The sequence below is a fragment of the Plectropomus leopardus genome, chromosome 3, assembly GCF_026936395.1.
Source record: "Plectropomus leopardus strain MGB_pleo_1.0 chromosome 3, ASM2693639v1, whole genome shotgun sequence".
Taxonomy (NCBI): Eukaryota; Metazoa; Chordata; class Actinopteri; order Perciformes; family Serranidae; genus Plectropomus; species Plectropomus leopardus.
In genome coordinates this window covers 13158877-13183427 of record NC_142178.1, presented here as the reverse complement: position 1 = coordinate 13183427, position 24551 = coordinate 13158877, and the positions used below count along the sequence as shown (strand labels likewise).

Sequence of the window (24551 nt, the reverse complement as noted above, 5' to 3'; positions counted from 1 at the left end):
ATCTTATGGTAGTATTATCTGTAATTTCATTTTCTCTGAGTGGGTCAATACAGCACTTTTACACTTCAGTATTAAACGGACCGTTTGTTGAGCTAATAAAAATCAAAGGAAATCACTGTTGGGGTAAACTCTATCAATCACACCCTATGGAGGAAACTCTTTGCTGGATGCAAAAACAGACAGTACTAAAAGTATATGCATAATCAAAAAATATAATCAGTGATTTTAAGATCTGTTCTAACCCTAACCCATCTCAAGCTTTAAAGCATTTTCAATCTAGCATTTACCAAATTATTATTGATAAGTAGTTTACAGTAACTGAAAAACAGGAAACATATAATAACTGAGTTTATGTTGTGCAGTTTTAGTCTGCGTAATCAGCTGTCAGTCAGTTTTTAATATCTTATTACCCACTTTCAAATAACAGATTATGTCTTGCCACTGGTACTGCAGTGTTTTTACCTTGAGTTGTTTTTCAGGATGTACTCCTATGGGTACCCACATAATGATACTGATGCTCTCTGTTTTGTTCACAGGACAAACAGAACAAGTTGTTTTGACATCATGCACCATCATGAAACTCACGGCCCAGTCATTCATGGAGAGCTTAGGGGTGTGGGACCAAGTGTCTCCTCATTGAAAAAAAACATAGTAATACCCCACCCAGTAATGTTGTATTTTGGGGGAAATTGAAGTAAAACAATAGTAGACAGTTAAACTAATCTGTAATGGAATAATTGACTGGTTTCTGAGCGGTGTCTATTTTTCATCACTTGCACAATGTGCTGACATCGTGTGTAATGATGAACCTTGTTTTGTAAATATAAAAAATGTTAATACTTAAGCAAACCACAGTGTCAAGATATCAACTCATTATCACTTAATTACCAATACCAATGCTAGTATGTATTTATCTGAATGAGATTTAATCATTCATGCTCTTAGTCGCCTATATATTCAGCTGCAGTCCTAGACTCCAGGGGCTCCAGGTAAAGAAGCCCATTGTGGCTCTGTCCTAATTAAGGATATCCAGTATATATATAGTATATCTTAATAGTATATTAAGAGGGTTTAGTCTTCATTGTAAGGTATGCAGATATGAGTGACCATCGAAGGTCCCTTTTTCCAATTTTTTGGGGTGCACTCCTGCCTATATTGGTTTTAATTTTGCTGACAACTTGACCTCACTGTGTGAGTTCACTTGATATTCCAGCTTGTTAAGCAGAATCCGTCACGGTTGCATGCCTCGGTACTTTCACTGACATGCTGGGAAAGAGATTCTGTGGGAGGACTTCACCATGTGTTTACAATAGAAACAAAGCATTCCCTTTAAATATCAATAGAGATCAGCTTTGACTCTGGTTTGACAAGGAGTTGTAGGATCACAGGAGTGTATGTTTCGCCTCTCTCTTGACTGAAACAGAACTTTGAAGACTTACTTGAAGACTTACTTTTAACAGTTCAGAGATTCAGACAGGTCACAAATTAACTATTCTGATTCTGATTTCGTAACATATTTGTCTGAACCAGCATCATCATGGCGGAGTCTGGTTTCCCTTTACCACCAGATGATTATTGTCAACTGTGTGTGGACGCACTGAGAGACCCAGTAACCATCCCCTGTGGTGACACCTACTGCCTGGAGTGCATCAAAATCTACTGGGACCAGTTTGACCACATGGGCGTGTACAGCTGCCCGCAGTGCCGCGCAACCTTCACACCACGACCCGTGCTGAGACGTAATCTGCCGGACGTGCACCATGAGCCACGGCGCCAGCCTCTGGAGCTCACTCCATTCCCCTACATGCACAGAGAATCCTTCTGCGATTTCTGCGTTGGTCGTCGTAACAAGGCAGTGAAGTCGTGCCTGATGTGCCTGGCCTACTACTGCGAGACGCATGTCAAGCCACATTATGAGTCTTCCACCTTCAAGAGACACAAGCTGGTGGATGAGACAGGCCATCTGGACAGGAAGATCTGCCCTCAGCATGAGAAAGGCTTAGAGCTGTTCTGTCGTTCTGATCAGATGTGTATCTGTGTGCTCTGTACTGTAAGAGAACACCGCGGTCACAACATTGCCTCAGCAGAAGAAGAGCGCATCGAAAAACAAGTGAGTTTGAATGGATTTTGAGTGAACATGTATGACTTGCCTGACATATGACCTTGTTTATGTTTTGTTCTCTTTTGTGACTGTGATTGACAGAAACCTGCCCTCTTATTGTCATGTTCCTCCAACAGAAAGTCCTGGTGGTCACCCAGTCTGAAGTCCAGCACATCATTCAAGAAAGGATGAAGGAGCTGCAGGAGCTTAAGCATAATGTTGATGTTCTCAAAGTAAGATTGCTATGCTATGCTTGCATTGCCTATGCAAAAAACATTGAAAAAATGAATGTTAATATTTAAACTGACATTAAGTATATCAGGGAAAATATAATATGACCTGAGATAAAAATTGTATTTATTGCATTGGGGTTGTATGAGGTACTTTTCCATAGTCAGTGTATTACCCACAGTAAATGGCGGTCAGCCACGTTGGAGATGCAGACAGGAGTACTGCCATTGAAGTTGTCACAGTATTCTGCTGTCTATGGGGTCAGCACCAAAAAGTATTTTAGCCTCCTTAAACCATTAGTAAATATTTTCACCACTGAAGGCAAAACACTAACTATGGATAATATAGCCAATCTTATTTTTTTAAGGCATTATCTGATTGTGTTATCAAATATCACATCCCAAACTCTCCTAAGACCTCACAACAAACTGGTTTTCCCTTTTAGAGTAATGCCCAGCGAGCACAGGCAGAAAGTGACAAGACCTTCCATGAAATGCTGCAAGCAGTAGAACGCTGGAAAGCTGAAATCCATCAGATGATAACGGCCAACATGCAGGCAGCAATGTCGCAGGCTGAGGGTTATGTGGAACGTCTGGAGCAGGAGATACTGGAGCTACAGCGCAGAGATGCAGAGCTACGGCAGATCCTGGAAACAGAGGACAACATTCACTTTCTGCAGGTGCTGAAAGGTCATATAAGGGCTGCAAGAAATACTAACATGTCTTCATCCTTATTGTGTAATGTAATATTGATGGAATGCTCCATTTTTTGGATGAAGGTTGTACACTCACTGCTATTAGAGACAGTGAACTTTGACTCGATAGTACACTGTGGGCAGAGATGTTTACACATTCAACACTTGAATCTGTGTGTTGTGTGAACTCTCAGAGTTATCTTTTGTTAGACAGAGAAGAGTTTCATTGTATCTAACATATAAATACTGGTTGAATAGAATTTTCCGACCCTGTGCGTTCCTCCTGAAGCCATGGTGCCCAAAGTGCTCATCAACCCTCAGTTCTCCTTTGGAGAGATGAGCAAGACGGCCACAGAGATGAAGGAACATCTGGATGACATATGTAAGAAGGAACTGAGCAAAATCTCCAAGACAGGTTTGAGCCTAGTTAATGACATTTACAAAATATCTTCATACTGTGAAAACTTTAAAGTGTGTCACTAACAGGTGAACATTCTGCTGTATTATCTTAACAGTTAGTGAAACCCCTGTGTACATACTTTTGCCAAGAAATGGAGACAAACGGCTGAAAGGTAAGTGTGTGTTTACTGAAATATGTATAATAGATTAAATATATTTTTTTTATTTTGGTTTAGAGAACAAGGAACTGGATTTATGTAATTATGTAGTTCAACTCAGATTTACTAAAACATAAACAATAAGATAAAATGTGTCACAAAATAATGTGTGTCCATATCCAAATAGTTCCTTCCAGGGTTGATTTCCAGGAGCCAAAAACGAGGACAGACTTCTTAAGATGTGAGTAAATGATTTACAGTTCTTTCTTACACAGGCTCCACCCGCTACTGAACTCTTTTGGTAATATTAGTACTTTAATCACTAGCATGTGTTCACACACTGAGATCTGAATAAACCCAGCCAATTGGAACGTGCTTACCTGATTATGTGCAGACCCCACAGTATATAAGGTGGCAGCTTACCTGCATTTCACCTGTTCTGTTTAGCAACTGCGATTTGTACACTGCTTGTCTTTTGACCCCTGCAGGGTTAGGCCAAAGCTCCTCCCAGTTCAGATGTTGGGTTGGGCAGGCAATGGAACTAACATTGGACTAGTCAGGAATAGTGTGGCTTGGTCAATGTCATGTCACGACAGGTGCTCATTCAACAGGCTCCATCCACTGTTCTATTAGCACAGCCCTCTACCTGGGGGCCCTGTTGCTTCAGTGCTGCTTTCTGAAGACGGTGGATGTCTGACAGCGTGCAAGCCACGTCATTAGTTCAGGCATTCAGGTACGCACGTCCTGATTGGCCGGCTACTTTTATTCAGATCTCAGTGTGTAAATTAATGCTGGTGATAGGAAGTATAGTAATAACAAAAGAGTCCAGTAGAGTGGAGACTGTGCTATTAGAACTACACTAGGGTTACAGTATTGTAACCATTGTTCATTTCATACAGAGCCTATCACTGTTGTCAGAATCAAAGCTGTGACTGATTTAACTTAGCTGACAACAGGAATAAGCATTTATATTTGATTATGTAGTACTTTTAGATATTAAGTTGTTGTGAGTGATAATCAGAGTGAGGGAAAAGGAATGAATGAATGAATGACTGCTCCTTTCTTGATCAATGTGATGCTCCACATCGAATCATAAATAATAAATACATTTGCATAATGCTGTCTTTGCTCAGACCTCTGCAAGATGTCCTTCGATCCAAACACAGTCTATAAAGAGTTGGTCCTATCAGATGGAAACCAGAGAGTCACACGGAAGAAAACAGTTCAGTTTTACCCAGATCATCCAGAGCGCTTCGATGGCTTCTCCCAGGTGCTGTGCAAAGAGCCTATGACTGGTTTCAGATTTTATTGGGAGGCTGAGTGGAACGGGGAGTTTTCCATTGGGGTGGCCTACAAGAGCATCAGTCGCAAGGGAAAGAATTCGCACAGCCTGCTTGGCTACAACGACAAGTCTTGGAGTCTCCTCTGCTCAGACTCAGGCTACTCTGCCTGGCACAACAAAGTAGACAGAGACCTTCCTGAAGCCCGCCGGGCCACACGAATTGGGGTCTACCTGGATTATGCAGGAAACACTGTGGCCTTTTACTCAATATCAGAGAATATGGAGCTTATCCACAGATTTAAAGCTCAGTTCAGTGAGCCCTTGTATGCTGGTTTTGGTGTGGGCTCCTCTGTTACCCTCTGCCAGCTGAAGCAGAATCACAATCCTTACTAATGATAATGCCTCAGTGAATGTAATTCCAAGGCAAATTTCTCTTTGTAGAAGTACATTGTGATTTAATAGAAACACTGCAAGTAATGAATCCTCTAATGCAAATAACAGAAAGCTTAAATTCAATAGTGCTGTTCCTAGAAGCATTGGCATGCTGTGGCTAAATTCATTTGCAGACAGACAACAAAAATATTGTTTTTGTATACAGTAAAAACAGAAATTTAGATGCTTTGAATTACAGCAAGTAACTTTCACGGTTAAGGTGTAAAGCAATTATATTAAACACTGAAAATGCCTTGATAACAAGACATTCGCTATGTTGTTCTGTAGTAGCATAGTATGGACATATCAAAAACTGGCTCTACAATGGACCATTCAAGCTTTTGTGTTGGCCACCATAATTCTCTTAAATGTCTGGTTTCACATCTGCAACCTCACCACTAGATGGCAGTATATCCAATACACTGGACCTTTAAATGTTTTATAATATAATATATTGATTAATATTTATATAATTGATTGATTCATCAATGTATTTATTTTGAACATGTAAAATAGAACAAAAACAGTAGATAAAAAGATATCTATAACAAAATATTCTTTTAAAAAAAAGAAGTGATAAGATGTTATTGATTTAATGATTGCAATTGATTTAATGATTGTAAATAACTGAAATGTGTTTAGTTAGTCATGTATATCATTTATTGTTGATAATGCAAACACTGAAACGCAATGCAAATGCAAACATTTTTATCCTGATAATAAACACAGTAATCAGCACTAGGCGCTACATGTATTATTGTTGTGGATGTATATAATGGTAATGTACAGACTGTTGATGTCATAATTTGTCAATAAATAACATAAGCAAAAGTGGACACAATAACTATGTACTTCAAAACACACACAAAAAAAATAATCAGTAATTCTTTACTTCCTTTACATGACATTAAAAGAAGCCCAATTTGATCATTTGTAGAAAAGCATTTATTCTGCACCATGCATTATGTATTTTCTGATTTTAAAAGTGTGAAATAAAATACCATAGGCTTTTTCTTGATGTGGCTTCTTTTCTTCTTTTAATTTTCTCACATCCTATGTAATAGACCTTATCGTAATGAGTTTAGAGTGATGTTTAATAAACTTTCTCTTCTATTAGAAATTGTTTGTATGATGTTACATTTTAACATTGTAAAATAACATCTATCCTTCCTGCAGGTTGTAAGTTCTCAACCACTTTTGATACTTCAGCATCAGGGTGGATGCATATGCTGTACATGTTCAAACACTTTACATAAACACACTGAATGTAAACTTAAACATGTACACTGCTGAACCCTAAACACTCAACATGACCTTCAACAGGCTGCACCAAAAAAATGCCTACTGAACAAGTGTAAAGCAGTATCAATATCTTCAAATTTATAAAATGTCATTGACTGAAGAATCAGAATTTGGATTGTAAAGTAGGCTTTCACATACAAGGAATTTGCTTTGGTATCTTCTTTTAGCTCACATGATTTGAAAAAGAAATTATCTAAAGGTTTGTACAACACTGCTTTACATGTTTGCCATGTAACAGACACCAAGCGTGGCCCTATGCAAACTCACAGGTGAAGGAAGCAGTCAAGCAGCAAACTGCTACAGAAATTCAGAAATGCAATACTGCTCACAGTGCAATAGTACTAGTATGTATTACGACATCTCTCGTTGTTGCTAAAAGTAAATACACAAGAGCCAGTTTACATTTATTTATGTGGCATATATACCTAAGAATATATGTTATAGGGTGGAGGTAACATTCTAAATATGCATGGAGCTATTTATTATTGTATAGTAATGTTTTCATTGCATGTGCTATTCTATTCTACCCTCTACAGTGTGTGTAAAAGTTAGCATACAGAATGAAAAATATTAAAGCAGCAGTACTGTTGTGTTTGTAAACCAAAACTTTAAGGTGAACATGAAGTTTTCTTGTAAACATACAAACACTATATACTTATATACTTACATTCACCTGCACCAGAACTCAAAGTGTGTATCCTTGAGCTCTGAGAAATGTGTTGTATGCATTTCCTTCCACATAAAACATGAAACTGATGTTTTAAAATATTCTGAATCTTGCATTGTTTACATCCATTTCTACTATCTAGCAATAGTTTTCTCTGCATTGTTACAGCCATCTGTACACCAGAGGAATAGTATCCAGTCTGTTCTCATACATTTCATACATTTTTCTACAAAAAGCAATTCACCAAAATCTTTATATATTCCATGTGACCATAAGCCAAATGACTGATTCTAAGCCACATACCACTACCGTCCAAAGTCAACCACAATGACTCCAGGATAGACACAAGTGCCTAAATTTAGCACAAATTTGCTAGAGCTGACAAAGAGGCAACTGGAAGCATCTGCACCTATATCATCAGTCTTTACATCTGTACTTTAGACATTAAGACGTAAAGATGTTAGTGCATTGGTTACGTAATTTTACACTAAGTACAAAACGTCATTCACGGGGTGCAAATTACAAGGTATCATCAAGCTGTTATATGAGCATTTGATGACATGTAAAATCATTGACATGTTCTGTAACCCAGGTGCATATACTACAGTAACTTGCTGTCAAATAATTATCAAACATTCATCACATTCATTTTTTATACCTGTATAGGATCACAGTGACAACTATATATCCTAATAGACATATGGCAAAAGGTGTGACAGGACACCGTTCCCTATCTTATCTTGTTTTAAATAAAATTTTCATTTTGCAGCCTGTTGACTCATTGTTGTTTTTGTATTGTATTTGATTATGCCAGCCCTGAACCAAGTAGTAACAGCCTGCAAGGCTATTTGTCTGTCAGTGCTAATATTAACCTCCCTGCTGCCTGACCAGAAGTCCAGACTCTGCTCAACTCTATACCAGGTTTGTATCAAGGTCCAGAAGCTTTAGATTTTGGAGGCAAATTTGTTGGAATAGTATGCTATCGGTGTGCCTTGAAATTTGTTGTAAAGGTTTGCTGAATGAAGATTTGTTGTGAATTTTTTACCTCATATTCACAAGCCGTAGATGTTCAATTTCAGAACCTCTAAATATGTCTCTTTTTCTCCTTCACAGAGACGACATGAACAGCACCTCATATGGTTTTCACCTTCATTTTAAAGCTTTGACCATGGCTTCAGCTGCATTCAATGACATCGTGGGTCTCCCTTTGAATATTTATGTCATGTGGCTGATATTGACAGGGCCCAGAGAGACTTTGGCCTCAGAAATCTTCTCCCTCAACCTGGCTATGTCTGAGATCCTTTTCTCTTTATCCTGTGTGTGCCTCATAGCACATGTACAGTTTGGATCACTCCTTGGGTTTAAAGTCTTCATTTTCTCACGTGGCCTTCTCTTTACAGCCCGTCCTCTTTTTCTGTGTTGCATCTGTGGCGATTACTATCTTGGGATCGTCCACCCTGTGTTATTTCTCCGATTTAAACCAATGAGGTACAGGGTGGCCTGTTGTCGTGCTGTGTGGTTGACTACCTTGGTTTCCTGCATCTACTCTTGGTGCACCTATTTACATTTACAGTTTCTGTATGGGTTTTTAGTCCAGAATATTCTATACCTCTCAGTAATGCTCTTCTGTTGCTTCTCAGCTCTGAGGGTTCTGAAACGCCCTGGGCCAGGAGAAAAAATAACAGAGAAGAAGAAGAGCAATGCAATGAAGAGAAGGGCCTATAACATCATTTTGCTTATTGTGATTTCCTTGGTCGTTAATTTCCTTTTGTACATGGCTCTTATCCCTTTCCAATATTGCTTGACATGGCTGGAGTATAGCAAAGCCTTAACTATTTGCACATCTGTTGTTTTAATAACTGGGTTTCTACAGCCTGTCCTTTACCTCCACAGGACTGAAAAACTTCTCTGCTTCAAGAGGCTCTAATTATCACTGTCAATATACTTCTGTAACATATGTTTTGCAGTGTTTACTAGTTCCTGGTGCATTTGGTTTATATCATAACAATTATAACATTTGCTTGACAAAGCACACATTTGCAAGACTATTATTAAAATGTAATATATTAATGAAATTGCTGTAATGCCAGTCTGTGCTCAAAAACCGCTGGTATTCTTCCTAACTTGATTCTGCTTGCTCTCACGGTGACATCCTTTACCTCAATTATGTAATTTTTCGTTGGTTTTGACACATAAACTGTACAATAAATGTGCATTGTACATTACTTCATTCAGATTTATGTGGCTCATTTATTGATTTTTTTATATTTGATAAAAAATTTGTTAGGGATGATGAATTTGAGATTCTGCAACACAACCATTATTATAGCTGCTGTAAAGCAGTGAGTCAAGGCTGATCATTTTGAGGAGGAATGTAAATAAGAAATGAAAATTTTTAAACATTAGACACTTGCTGTAGCCATTAATTTTAGTTGAGAAACTTTGGTCTGTATATTTACATGCATGAAGAACAACCTATACAACACATATTTTGTGAAGGCTAACTCACCTGTATACATTTTATTAAGACTCAGAATTTAAGAGTTGGGTTTGCTTAGAGTGTCTTCAGCTTCCAGTCTGATCCGCTCTTCCACAGCACCAACCTCTTGTCCAAAAATCGCCACTTCTGGCTCAAAACAAAAGAAAAGATGACGACAGCCAACACGCCGAACTCAGGCTTGTAAGGAGCAGCCCACATGCCAGTGGGTGACATCACGGTTGCTGCATCCATTATTTATACATTCTATGATGGTATGTGATTAAACTAAAACCATGTTGTTCCTGTTTCGGGAGGGAAAGAGGAGGTTTTCATTCTAAAAAGTTAAAAAGTGAACAAAACATTACACTAGTGTATCTGTTGACTTTAGAAACTTGGAAGAAAACTTCTTTTGACTCATGGATACTCATTGTACCTGAAAGAATTTAACACATCAATTACTACCTGTAAATTTAGGTTTTGAACTAACTTTGCATTTGCTTATAATTTCCATATTCACTGAGAGAACTGAGGTTGAGCAGGTGATGCATTACAAACACCAGGACTTCACATCTGAGGGGAGCATTCGTAATCCTGCCCAGACAGGTCAGAAAAAAATGTGGTTTGTGTCAATTTCTGTTAAATAACTGATTTATCCTACATTGTTAATATTATTATTGATAGAATTATATCATACAAAGTTTATAACTATATTCAGCTCAGTTGTATTCTTGGTTTTGATAATACAACTCTGCGGTGCTGTATCTGTGTAGAGCAGTTTCTAGCTGTGGTTCACCCTGTGCTGTGCCTCAAACCACTGAGGTACAAGATGCCCCCCTCTGTGGTGGCTTGGGCAATTATCATGGGCTTATCTTTATTTTACACAATCTTTCCCACGGTGAAGATTGTTGTTTTTGTAAGTTAATGTGTAATCTTAATGTTGGTGATGCTGTTCTGCTACTTTGCAGTCCCGGTGGCTCCAAAGAGACCTCGGCCAGGGGAGGGCAAAGGGACAGACACAACAATATGAAGAGAAGAGCTTCTTTCACCATCTTACTGATCATTGTGTCATTTGTGAGAACATATCTCCTTGGTGTGTTGCTATTCTCGCTAATCTAAGAACTTGGTATACATATGGTAGGAGAATGATAGTAAGAACTTGCACTTCCATTACTTGTATCAATGGATTTGTTCAGTCGCTCCTTTACCTACAAAAGACTGGAAAATTGCCTTGCAGTAAAGCTATGTGAGGATGTGCATAGGGTGAGCTTTCTTAGCCTATGTATGGATGTTCATTTCTGACCACTGGGAACAATACTGTTACTCAAAGGTCTTCATTTTTCAACAGGGGTAAATTCATGATAGCATAAACAGAATACTGAAGATGTCTCCCATTGAGTGATATATAGCAAAATTACTAATAAATAAAGCAAATTAGACCATTGTCTTAAAAAGAAGAAAAGCAGACCAAGGGGTCAGACTTCCTATCATCTTCATTTAAATTATAAATCCTGAGTCTTTACTGTATTACATTTTGGAATGTATTTACATATATGGTAAATTGTTGTATCTCTAGTCCAACAGACACATGAGTCATGTAAAACATCCTGAGCGTGAAAGTTTATTTAAAGCGATTTTGCTCAAATAACATAATTACCCATTGCCATTGCTGTTTGTTTGTACAATTGATGAGTGATGTCCTGTCACTGTCTCACAGAAGGCTCAGAATACACTCAGATGGTTACGCAGTAAGATTAAAATTGACTAAAATTACCCATACTGTCCAAAATTGCCAGTTACACCGTAAAATTAAAAAAACAAACAAACAAAAGTACAAAAGAGAGACAGAAAAATCTGAGAAAACTTAAACTTTCAATGGAGTAAACTTAAAATAAGAAACTTTGAGTTAAGAATTCATTTATGTCTTGAGTTAAGAAGGTGGCTTATGGGAACGCAATAGAAAAAAGACTACTAAAGACAAATAATATTGCTTGATTTAAGAACAAAATACATTGCCCATCCATTTGCTTATCTGATACTAAATGGTTACATAAATATCATAAATAAGTGAAACTGCATGCCTAGCAACTATGTCTCAGACATTATGTTATTGTATGAGCACATTATCATGCGATCTTGAACTGCTCAAAGCTTCTTAGGGAGGGCTTCTTAGCAAACTGAAGAACAGATATATTAACTGTGTTACATTATTCTGTACAACATAACAGCGTAAATAACAAACTTTACGTACAGTTACTTCTGAAAACAGTGTACACATAAATCATTTCTTATTTGGCGTTTCACAGCCCTGCGCAGGTATAGAAGAGGATAGATAGCTCCAAGCCAAATCATCATGCTGTAAGCTAATGGTTGCAAGATACAAAATGTTTCCTGCTTTATTTTCCTAAACATGACGGATATCGTGACCAGGGGTACATAACTGAAAAATGTAGTCACCTGGAAGATCAGGACCATGTTAAAAGCCCTTTTCTTGATCAAGTTGGATACCCCTCTCTCTCCTTCCCCTGGCGAGGGCTGTTTCAGTGCCCGGAGAACTGATAAGCAACAAAAAGAGTTGACAACGAAGACACAAAAAACAGGGGCTGTGGACATGCCCACTGATTCTGGATCTTCACGGCAAAAGAATATGTGGGCTATAGCAAAGAGGACGGTATGCATCCAGATGACACAACAAAGGGTCATCCTGTATCGCAGGGGTTTAAACCTGAGAAACAGCACTGGGTGTACAACCGCAAGGTAGCGTTCGACACACACAGAGCTCTGGAACTGAATCCTGGCTGCGAACATTATGTCGATGAATTTAAACAATTTGTCTGCTATTTTAATGCTGGAAAAATGTGATATGGTCAGTAAAGGCGGCCCCAGGAATCCGAAAAGTAGCTCTGTGAGGAACAAGTGGAACTCGGACACTTCCATCCTGTCTGTCCAGAAGATGGGAGATGATATCATGAGCCACAGCACCCAGGCATTAGCAGGCAGAGACATCAGGATATAAGGCAGAACTGTGGGAAGAATGATGGGAGAGTCCACACAGAGACCACACTCCCCGCGTGTCGTTTGATTCTCTTGAAGTGAGGTTTTGCATGTTTCCTTGAAATTAGTACAAGGCATAAAAATGAAAAAAAAAGCTCTGAAACAGTTAAGAATGATTATTACTAAATCTATAATTCACAAAATATGAATATGAAAAAAAGCAGCAGTGAAAAGAGCCACGAACAGAGATGTACATTAACTGACTACTTCGGTGACAAAATATAACTGGAGAAAATGATTTATTTCATTTATTTACCATTTCACATCATGACTCGAGAGGTAGCAAGAGTCTAGAAATCTGAAAGCACTAACCTCGTCTTTCTCTGAGTTTGTTAACGTTCCCAAGTGAACAACAGGAACTCCAGTTTTGAACACATCATCCAGAAAACACCTGTATTTCTCTGATGATCAGTAACCAAATAATGTCCATAAGTAATCTGCTGGCATGCAAAGCCCGTAGATCTGTGCTATTAATTTGACTAAAGAGAGTCTGGTGTTTATCAGCTTTTTTGGTAAGTGGAGATTAAAATACAGAGCTGCACGCATCAACCATAGAAAAGTGTAGAAGTATGCAGAAAGAGCATACTGTGGTATTTTCTGAGAGAACCTCATCCTTTCTCTGTTTTAGCTGATTTTGGGGAAGTGTCTGCCTTGTTCCAGACATCTAAAAGAACCATAGAATGTTTTCTTCATTGTTGTTGATAGACTAATTTCACAAATCTAAGCAATTTGAATATTTTTGAGTTATGCGTGTTCCCTAATGCAGTGACTTTGGAATTTGGTGCTTTAATATTCTATAAAATAAAAAGTTAACTGATATTAACTTTGCTTTCAGTTATATAAATGGTATATGTAAAGAGGGTGAGTTATAAAGTCTGGGGACACAGTTAACACATTTTTCTATAAAGTTATTCTTCCATTACAAAAAATTGCAATTTTCTTTATGAATCATTAGAATTTCGATAAAGATGTTTGACTCTGTTGTCTTCCTCCAGCATTGCTTAATAAAACATATAGCAGATCAGAATAGACCCATAACATCATAATATCTCGAATACTTTCTTTGATCAGGTTTAAAAACTTAACACAGTTAAGTTAAAAAATTAATGAATAAAATCTACATCTTACAGGCTAATACTGGTGACTTGTGTGATAAGTTATTTACATGAGCTCATTCATCCCCAGGGTTGGCTCATGTCTGATCAACAGCTGCAGGCCTTTCTTATTACAGCTGAGCGCTCTACGCATTAATGTCAATTTTCTTTGTCATTAATTATTACAGCATATGTCCATGAATTACAATTATGTATGCAAAAAATGTTTTGACAAACAGGCATATTTTCTGAAACACAAGGTTATTTTATTCCATTTTAAAGTTTGACAAGAGTTTACTTGTTTCTCCTTTCATGCACAACAGGGAAAAAAATGCATTTCAATAGTTACAGACATCAAAAAGTTTTCCCTCCTTACATTTGTTTTTTTTAAATTCTCATTCAAATGTTAAAGGGATCATTCAGATGTTTTGAAACTGGGTTCTATGGGGTACTTGTCCACACTCAGTGTGTTACTTACAGTAGATGTCAGACAGCACGCCCCCTGTTTGGAAGGCAGGCTGGAGTAAAAGCTAAGCAATGTACTGCTGTGAATGGGGGTCAGCAACAAAATGTATCTTAGCCAACTAAAAAAAGTCAGTTTAAGTGATCGCTATAGAGTCTTTTCACTGATTTACCTTAATGTCAGACAGTGATTTCCCACAGAAAAAATGAAGCAGATATGTCACTGTTTTAAAAGCTAGACTCCACTGAGAAAAAGTGATTTACCTTGGCTGAACACAGGAGCTGCTAGTCTAACACTGGTTTCAACAGTTATTTCGTTTGTGTTATTGTGTGACTTTGATGCATAAAAAAGGTTTGTTCAGATTTACCTAAGTCATTCAATAACACAAACTCATCTACGCAGCAGTGGACCAGCAGCTCCTGTGTTTAGCAGGATAAAATTATTGTTAATTGTTATTATTGGCAAACACTTAAACTGAGTGATTTTTATATTATATATATGTATATATATATATATATATATATATATATATATATATATATATGGGCATTTTTTTAGGTGGCTAAAATACATTTAGTTGCAGACCCCCATCCAAAGCAATGCATTTCTTGCCTTCTGTGTCAGACTTCACCTTGTTTCTCTAAACTGAAGGCATGCTGACTGACATCTACTGTATGTAATACACTGACTATGGATATGTACCCCATAAACCCCACTTCAAAAAATCCAAACTATTCCTTTTTTATCCTTTCCTGCGTGACTAAGAGACTAGTAAAAATGACATCATGCCTTTATTTCAGTAATATCCAAATGCATTTTGAGAATGTGAAATTGCTAACTCAATGCAGCCCAGTATATTATTTTGCATGTTTTGTGAACATTGAATATTATATGTTAAATGCATGAGTCTGCTTGAGAAGAGCACAATTTAAATTGGAAAGACTTGTTCCTGTGCTTCTCACTCTATAGACCACCTCACATGGAAGACTCTTCTTGTCAGATCTCCTCTCAATCTTTGTGACTTTAAAGACCTCATACGGAGGAATGAGGGCTTCTCTCTCTGACTCCCCGAGCTTAGAGTACAGAGAGATGTCTGCTCCGAAGCATGTGACAATTTCAAAGCATGACTTGTCCCCAAATCTTCCCGCACTGGGGTACCAACCCATTGAGCTGGAGGTAAAAGAGCCAAAGCGAATCACTTTGTTGAGAACATCTTGGCTAAAGTAGCTGTTGACTCTGCGGAAGCCGGTGAGACATCTTTCCTGTTCAGGTTTGCGAGCGTTGAGAGTTTGGAGGGCGTCAGTCAGGAAAAAGTGAAGGGTGTGATATCTGAATGAGGACCTGTACTTAGATTTCTGGGTTCGAACCGCATCATTGAAATCAAGATAGACCTGTGGCTTGTCAAGGGTATAAATATAAATAGTCATGATCTGTTCCTTTCCCAGGGAGGTGGAAGGTCGCTTTCCCTTTTTAGGCTTCCATTTTTTGTTGTAGTATTTTTCTGCTTCACCCCAGGCCAAAGTCAAATTCTTGTCTTTGTTTTTCTCATTCTCCAGGTACTCCTTCCTCACTCTGTACTCCATCTTGTCTTTGCATCCAGTGTACATATCATCAACAGCATTTAGAGCCAAATCCAGTGGAATTCGACCTTTTAAGCCAGGTTCTGCAGCAATCTGAAAAATCAGAGATATTAAAAGTAAGATCATCTTTCCTACAGATGCCAGCTGTCACACTTAAACAAGCCACCACCCAGCTCATACACTACCTTTGCAATTCCTATGGAGACTCCATACATCATTACCACTGTTGCCCAAACCATCCTCATTGCCTTCTTCCACCAGCATATAAACCTGCACACAAAAAATATTTCTTTTAGTAAACACTATTTGGGGGCATTTTCTGTGTATATTGTTAAATGTTCAGTTGTCTTATTTAAATCTGGAAGTATTTGTGGGGGAAAAAAATAAAACTTTTTTTTTCACTTACCTCAGTTTCTCACATAGTGTTTTACTTCTTTGGTGACTAGTGGGTTGTTAGCTGGAGCTCTTGTTGGTCCTTAACCAGCTGCAGGCTATTCCAATCAGGGGGGCGGGACCTGTGAGGACTACAGACAACTCCTTCTTCTTTGTAATGACTGAGATGGATCTGTGCATCTGGGAACCATGCTGTTGTGGCCCACCTAAGACAAGAATACTTTAATAGTGTTTCAGTGCTGTGTAAGTAACTCATAAATTTCCATTCTAGCCAAAGATGTTTTTAGAAAATGTATGGCTCACAAACATTCAAGCTGCAAGGAAATAATCAGTTTATATGGAATGAAATGTTTAAATTTACCTGTATCAGTTTCTTTATCGCTGTTAGATATGTTTCAAAGGTTGACAGTGAGGGTAATTTTTATGTCATCACAAGCATGATTTTTTTTCATAGTCCAGTAACAACAGACTTCACATACTGTGCAATACAGAGACATAGGATAAATGACAGGAAAAAAATGTACTAGATATATGTATGTCAATAAGCAACAAGAATGTGTGAGTTGTTTGGAATTTATTATGCACAGCACAATTATAACAATTACTTTATTTATATAGCAGCATAAAGAAGTTTACAGAGTGCTTTGACAAACAAAGCAAAGCAGAAATGAGATACCCCAGAGGCAGTAGAAATCCAAACAGTAATTCTGAACCAAAGCAAGACAAACTTTAGGTAAAATATAGACAAGAGAGACAATGCAAAACCATGCGAGTACAGAGAGAAAACAAATAATAATGAGAAATAGAAAATAAAAACATTTTAAAAAATACATAAAAGTAAATACAATAAAACAAATCTTTTTTCTATTTTTATTTTTGAATCCCAGTTTCCCTCTCTTGATAAAGACATAAAAGTGTAAGTGGGTGCTCTAGCTGCATGGGCAGTCACTCACTTGGATCTAGCTGCATTTAGAGATGAATCTTAGTGCAGGGGAGGACTAGACTGTTTTGCATCTTTCTAGTGTGAGAAGGCCCTTAGAGAGCACCCACTATTTTTTTTTTTTTTTACAAAGTTCAGTCACTTTTAATTTAGTCAGTGCACTCATTACTAAGAAATGAAAAATTGCAAACAAAACCAGACTCCAGGCTTTTCATGGGCTACCCTTCAAATTGTGGACCTGGGTATTCAGTTGCACTTTTAGCCCTATCACAGCTTCCCTTGGCAAGAGAGTGGCATCTGAAAAACTTAGCAAAAAAAGGAGCATTTTTATTCCCTAATAACTTTGAAGAACATAATTTACGATGACAATTTACCTATGACAAACACATAGGTGTCTGGACATCACCTCTCTGTGATCACTGGCTAACTCTCAGTATCACCAGAAAGATCGTCAGCATCAGCAGAGCACCCAGCACTTTAGCCACAAAACGCCTCTGCCTGCGTTTTATTAGGACAAATGAAATCAAAATCAACAGCACTATACATGCTGACATCGCCCTAACACTGTTCATGTGCCAGTGTGTTAAAACAGCTTCAAAATATGATTTTATTTGCCTTTGATGCAATTTGCAATTTAAATCTCCTCTTGGTACTTTTGTACTCTGTAGCTTGTAGACCACACTGCACCATGGGTCATTTCTCAGGACATCAGTTACTTTAAAGACTTCATAGGGAGGAATCAGCACCTGCCCCTTTTGGTTTGTGGCAGAGTAATAAGTTATATCAGCACCAAAGCATGAATATATCTCAAAACAAGACACATTGCCATTAAATGCAAATGACTGCCTGCTTGAAGCTGACCACGTAAAAGCACCAAAACGCATGTTTGTGTTGACAACATTTTGGTCAAAGTGCTTTGGCGTCCTGTGATAGGTAGTTCTGCATGATGTCTGATTGTGACGCAGAACTTGAATGGCATCAGTCAGGTAGAAGTAGAAATAGTGGAACATAAATCCATATGTGCTGTACTTGTGTTTCCCTGTTTTTACAGCATGGTTGAAAACTTGTTGGATGTCTTTTACTTTGGTGTACATGTAAATAACTGTGGCATGTTCTTCTGTCAGGTTCCTGTGCACAGGTGTCCTTGCACTGCTTTCAGCCAAAGCCCAGGCAATACTGAAGTTCCTGTTGTAGTGCCACTCAAACACGCCAAACAGGTCGATCACATAGGCTGTTTCAGACCGGCAACCGTCATACATGTCATCAATGGAAGCTGTCGCCATGTCCAGAGGTAAACCACCAGTCTCAGTTTTCTGCAGTGACGGAGAAGAAACAGCTACAGTGAGCAAAATTACATAAGATTTGGAATGTTCAGTGTAAATTTGCCGACACAAGTAATGGGTAAACTGCGCATGTTGTTGATGCATGCGAAAGAAGGAGTTTTCAACCCACCTCAACAGATTTTTGAGGCCACCACAGAAGTAGGTATGGGTCATGATACAATAGAAGTGCCACGGCCAAAAGCACACAAAGGCTTGCACAGTTTCTCAGTGACTTTAGCTCACACACTGCTCCTTTGCAGAACATCATATCTGAATGAAAAATAAATCTTACTCATTAAATGGTTCTTAAAACAGATGAAAATACTGGGTTGTAAGGTGGGGATGAGGTTGGTTGGTAGAGACGAGGGGGCCACGACTACCCTAATGTAATTGCTGGCCCCCGACTGGCTCCCCTGGGTGAAAGTAGTTGAAGGAAACTTTAATGTCTTGTAGATGCTATAGTGCATCTTTTTTTTCTTTTCTTTTTTAGGTAGTGCGAAGGTAGCAGTTTCTAACTAGACAACCTATGGGATCCATAGGTACCAACGACATTGGCAAAGCTTGTCAGGAAGGAGGCTAAATAATACCCCAAATTTAGGCTAAATTTAGGCTAAATTTAGGCATGGGAACAATTGGCATTGTTCATGGCAACTGGCATTTTCAAAGGGGTCCCTTGAACTCTCACCTCAAGATATCTGAATGAAAATGGGTTCTATGTTTTTTTTCCTTACAATCAATGTAATCCTTCAAATAAAGCTGTATATGTGTCTTTTTAAGGAAAAAGACAACCAACCTATTGAAAGAAAAATTACTCACCTAACATGTTAACTGATGTTAAGTCTATTTAGATCAGATAATTATTACCACAAAATGGGAAACCAAAGTATATCAGTATGTGATTTCTTAACTTTCCATATTGACTTTTTTTTTCAACTAGCCTATACAATTCATGATAATGAATTTCCTGGAATTCGAGTATGGCTTTTGGTTTTGGTGTGCCACCCCAAGATTTCCAGTAGTCCCATCTGTCCACCCCTGTGCATCAGACTTTGTATTAATATTGTATTTGCAGGCACATTGACTCAGTTTGTATTCTCAAATCTGCAAGTAAAAGTACCAGCCCATATGGCTGACATATAAGAGATGAACCATAATCAGGACCCACACATTTCCTGACTGCTTGTTCCATCAGTAAACATCCTCATATTCTCCACCAAAATATATGACATCTGATTGGCTTACCTTTTCAGCACCAATAGTTTTCAGCAGCAGCATGTTATTCCTCTGAGACAGTGTGGGTGCATTGTTGTTTGCCAGCAAAGAAGTTCCGGCTCACGGGATTTACAGGTACAACCAGCACGGACATTCTTTTGCGCCTTTGCTCACAGGCAACACAGCAAATATTTATCTATGCATGTGGCGTTCAAATCATTTTTGGCGTTTAATGACAAACCACTTAACAAAAGAAACTGTTTTCCCTTTTTTTTACTGCTGTTTTTTTTTCTTATCTCTTCCCTAGTTTGCAGCATATTCTCATGTCATGTGTACTTTTGTATTTGCAGAGTGTAAATGAAACCTTTGCTCTCCACTGGCTCTGTCATTTCACTACTCACACTGGTGGAGGGAGGTTCTGTGTGTGGCAACACAAGTAAAACCTGTTTGGTAGCTTGCTCAAGTTAAAACAAAGGTGTGTCGACGTGCTACAAAACGCTGAAAAGCACACACAGAAGACATGTTAACACCTGAAAAAGGTTGGTCACAGCTCATCTTATTACATAAAAGACAAAAATGTCACCATAGTGCTGCTTAGGATGTGGTAAGTAATAAAAACAGTGATGTTTTTAAACTTTTTTTTTTTCCAAAGTGTAATTTGCTTTCTTGCTAATGCACACCTATACATTTCAACTTCTTACATTTGGCAGAATGAGTGTTTGTGAAGAGTCAATAGCTAAGCACCAAATAACTTATGCAGAATATGCAGTATATGTAGTGCCATAACTGTACAATATTTGTAATTCACTGGATGTACAATAGAGTTTGATATGCAGATGGATTTTACAGGGGACAGACACAATCCTTATAAAGAGATACTTTGCCAATTTTCAACCAACTATGTACCAAAACAATGTGCGTAGTGTATGTAAGTGAACTTTGGTAAACTTCCTTGCAACGTACTAGCGCTCAGACCTCCTCGCTCATCTCCTAGCTAAATCTGATGCAGATTTTCACTGAGTCCAGGGCTGCAATCCAAACTACAGTTTGCACTTCTAAATTCTTGAATGCCAGCCACTATCGACATAAAGAGAAGTGGATTGAGAGAGAGAGCAGTCTCTCTCCATCTTGTTTCTGTTTTCTCTGGTGATATAGCACCAATTTCAAATGTATTTGTGTTTTCTACACATTTAGAACACAGTTTTATGAAAAGACCATCTTTTCAGCAGTGAAATACTCTTTTAAGTAAGTAAATTCAGCTTTGATTAAATATTTTGATAAAATGCTAAATAACAGAATAGTGCTTAGTTTCAGTATCAAAGGAACACACCTGCTCAGGTAGATGGATACAGAATGAAAAATTCCAGCATCTTACGGTGCTTCATATATTTGTATTCATTTCATTGAGTCCTTTTTGTTTGGGAGCCTCCTGGTGATGAAATGTGGAGCTTGCAAGAAGTGAGGCCCACTGTAAATGAATAGACAATTAAGGTATAAAAACTGACAAAGTTTTAATTCTTTATGTATGCATCAGTTTACAGGTTTCCTTTCCATTGCACACCTGTGGTGTCTGACCTATGGAGCCTCATAATATGGATATATTAATGCCCTCATCCAGGTATTGTTGGATGAGGGCATTTTATTTAATTCCATCAAAAGACAAAATGAAAAACACTTTACATGGAATCACATTTACTGTGACTTCAGTTCCTCAGATTTTTCTCTTTTCCAGATACACGATGCCTTCCTGGGAGAAGCAAGTATGTCAGAGAAAGGCTTTATCTGCATGTGCCACTGCTTCTCTTGTTCTTCTGGTGGGACTGCTGCTGTTTGTTGTTGTATATGTGACACTCAGCTGGCAGGATATCACTGAAGAGGTATTTCACACATACAGTATTATTTCACACTATATATTGAACATAAAACAAAATCATTTTAGACAACATATAATTACATTAGTTTCTCTAATAAAAACTAGTCTTTGAAAACATCATCCTCATACTGTACTAAGGTTTCTGTTTATTTATTGTGTATTGCCATCTACTGGTTAAATACTGAACAACATGTTTCTCTTCATTTCAGCACTCTCTTCAGGATCTGACCTCTGACCTGAATGATGACTGCAGATCCAAAGCTACACTTGTGACTGATGCAGCCATAACGCAGAGCTGGTACACCAGTAAAAACTTCAGTCAAGCCTGGAGCAACGCAGGGCAAAAAGCTAAAAAGCCTGTACACCAGTATATGGAGAAACATCATTCCATGGCCATATACATGTACACAAATATGCTGCATCCTGTCATGACTGCAGGAAGAGGTGGAAAACCACCAGAGGAGACATTTGAGTCCCCCTCCCTTTATTTCTCTCTGAGTGAAGCCATTCAGATTCTGAAGCACAGTCAGGTAACATGTCTCAGCACAAATTACAGAACGGAAGCACTTTTACATCTGAACATCTCTGACAAGCTGGTTCGGTTCAGCACCTTTATATTAGGTTCTGATAGGAGGAACTTTACAAGGGACACTTCATGTTTTGAAGTATACACATGTTTCGGTGCTGATATAACGCATTACTCAGCCTTGAAACTAAACAGCCAGGTGCTGATTCCTCCTTACGAGGTTTTTAAAGTCACAGACACAGAGACAGACACACAAAAGTGTAAAGTTGTCTACACATTGAAGAGCAACCTGAACTGTGTTTATGATAGAAAGAGCAATATGTTGCACCCAATATCTGCATTACCGGTGGATGGATTTTGGCTCATTTTTGCCATCACTTGTATAATTATCGTGTCTCTTTTGCTACCCTTTGCCATTATGAAGGTGTTACCCAAAGATGGGACACTATAAATATTAGTTTTCTTATGATTGTCTAACAGCACCTACAACACTGATAGTGTTGTCATTTAAAGGGCAGGGTTTAATCTGAAGTAAAGGTGGTCGTCTGAACTTTATAACTGGTAGCAATCACATTGTAGCCAGGAGTAGACTGTTTTAAAACTTCATGCGTAGAAAAAGAGGAAAATGTGGTTACAGCGTTTGTTGCACATAATATTACATGCACAATTTTCATTATTTCATGATAGGATATTTCTAAATGATTGTCATTTGAGACTTACTTCCCATGTTGCAATAAAGTTCTCTGCTATTTAGTTCATAACTATTGATGATTGTCATTTGAGACTTACTTCCCATGTTGCAATAAAGTTCTCTGTTATTTAGTTCATAACTATTGAGTATTTCAAGCCTGTTGTAACCCATTCAGTCTAACAAATACAACAGCAAAGTTCAAAGTTCACCTGCAGGACCTACAGTTTCGCAAATTTCACTGAACTAGGCCCAATTATGAAGACTAAGTTGTAAATTACAACCAAGTGCAATTTATGAAGTCCATTACCCTGTTTTTGTCAAAAACTGTAAAAACATATTAAACCTATCCCTCCCGCATTTTTTTCTAAATACTAATTCACTAAATTACTAGATTCACTAAATAAAGTGCACATGTTCATGAAAAAGTTACAATAAATAATTTTGGTGTAAGGGTAGAAAAGTGTGTTTGATTTCAGAATTGTATGCCAAATTTGAATTTTTCACAGCACTTTGAATTCTACTGTAGCCAAGAGCAAATAACACATTCAAGCATGGTTTTATGACTAATGGATCAATCATTCTTTGTTAAAAAAAAAAAAAAAACAACTGATGAATGATGGAAATTGTCATATTTATGTTTTCATAACTTTTTCATGGTACTTTGGACAAAATGCCATACTCTAAGTGTTTTATGTCGTTTTGTTTTTGTTGTTTTTATTTTGTTTTTGCTCTTTTTACACATTTCTGAATAACATTCTATTCCATTATTTTTTTTATACTATTTTGGACAATACACTATTGTATGACTATTTCATGGTTTTTTTTTTGTGTTGTTTTTTTGACAACATACTAAACTATGAATTTTTCATACTATTTTGGAGGACATACTATCCTGTGAATTTTTCATGGTATTTTGGACAACAAACTATTCTGTGACATTTCATAATACTTTGGATGACATTATGCTATTACATTTTAATGATACTTCAGGACAACATACCATACTATAACATTTTGATGATATTTTGGACGACATACGTTACTATATTTTTGATGATATTGTGGATAGCATACTATACTATGACATATTGATGATACTTTAGCCAAAATACTATACTCTGAATGATGTTTTTGACATCATAATATACTGTGAAATTTTGAAGATATTGTTGATGAAATAGTATACTTTGCTATTTTAATGATATTTTGGATGACATATTTTACCATGATATTTTCATGATGCCTTTGATGACATACATAGTTTTCGGTCATTTTTTCACGATTCTATACTATGACGTGTCTCAACATGCTATTTTATGTGTTATTCAGTTGTTTTTCGTGCATGCCATATTTTGACATTTCTCACCATACTATTACCATACTTGTTTTGCCCTGCTATAATATGCGTTTTCCGGCGCACAACATACTATATTATGATGTTTTTGGAGGTTTTTTCGACATGCTATACTATGTGGTTTTCAACTGTTTTTTAGACTGAAGACTTTTAGACACTGTTATATTTTAGATGACATACTATATTATGACTTCTTTTTTTACCATATTTTTCACAACATACTATTCTGTGTCTTTTTTACATTATATTTTTTTGCCATACTATACTGTGACAGGTTTTTAAAATATTTTTAATGACATACTTTACT

The 24551-nt window shown here is 37.5% G+C and overlaps 4 protein-coding genes across 6 annotated transcripts; 2 read left to right on the top strand and 2 right to left on the bottom strand.

Moving 5' to 3' along the window:
* The first annotated feature begins 1373 nt into the window (after window positions 1-1373).
* Window positions 1374-6308, top strand: ftr84 (finTRIM family, member 84). The gene is made up of 7 exons (XM_042485557.2): window positions 1374-2110; window positions 2239-2334; window positions 2778-3011; window positions 3285-3441; window positions 3542-3598; window positions 3771-3824; window positions 4717-6308. The coding sequence occupies exons 1-7, from the start codon at window positions 1538-1540 to the stop codon at window positions 5256-5258; spliced, it is 1713 nt and encodes a 570-aa protein (XP_042341491.1). The 5' UTR covers window positions 1374-1537; the 3' UTR covers window positions 5259-6308.
* Window positions 6309-14134: 7826 nt separating this feature from the next.
* On the bottom strand, window positions 14135-16470 carry LOC121941476 (NAD(P)(+)--arginine ADP-ribosyltransferase 1-like). Its single transcript, XM_042484271.2, has 3 exons — window positions 16340-16470; window positions 16119-16203; window positions 14135-16026 (listed from the first exon to the last, which is right to left on the bottom strand). The coding sequence occupies exons 2-3, from the start codon at window positions 16176-16178 to the stop codon at window positions 15241-15243; spliced, it is 846 nt and encodes a 281-aa protein (XP_042340205.2). The 5' UTR covers window positions 16179-16203; window positions 16340-16470; the 3' UTR covers window positions 14135-15240.
* Window positions 16438-23350, top strand: LOC121941475 (ecto-ADP-ribosyltransferase 5-like). Of its 3 annotated transcripts, XM_088075659.1 has the most exons (5): window positions 16438-16569; window positions 18391-18557; window positions 21335-21418; window positions 21533-21677; window positions 21883-23350. In XM_088075659.1, exons 3-5 carry the CDS (start codon window positions 21378-21380, stop codon window positions 22648-22650), a joined length of 954 nt encoding a protein of 317 aa, XP_087931785.1. In that variant the 5' UTR covers window positions 16438-16569; window positions 18391-18557; window positions 21335-21377; the 3' UTR covers window positions 22651-23350. The 3 variants fall into 3 exon arrangements, with proteins under 3 accessions (XP_087931785.1, XP_042340203.2, XP_042340204.2); XM_042484269.2 differs by lacking the exon at window positions 21335-21418; XM_042484270.2 differs by lacking the exons at window positions 16438-16569; window positions 18391-18557; window positions 21335-21418 and adding an exon at window positions 20266-20404.
* Window positions 16917-20131, bottom strand: LOC148189928 (ecto-ADP-ribosyltransferase 4-like). Its single transcript, XM_088075658.1, has 3 exons — window positions 19831-20131; window positions 18719-18858; window positions 16917-18579 (listed from the first exon to the last, which is right to left on the bottom strand). The coding sequence occupies exons 2-3, from the start codon at window positions 18854-18856 to the stop codon at window positions 17683-17685; spliced, it is 1035 nt and encodes a 344-aa protein (XP_087931784.1). The 5' UTR covers window positions 18857-18858; window positions 19831-20131; the 3' UTR covers window positions 16917-17682.
* Window positions 23351-24551: the final 1201 nt, after the last annotated feature.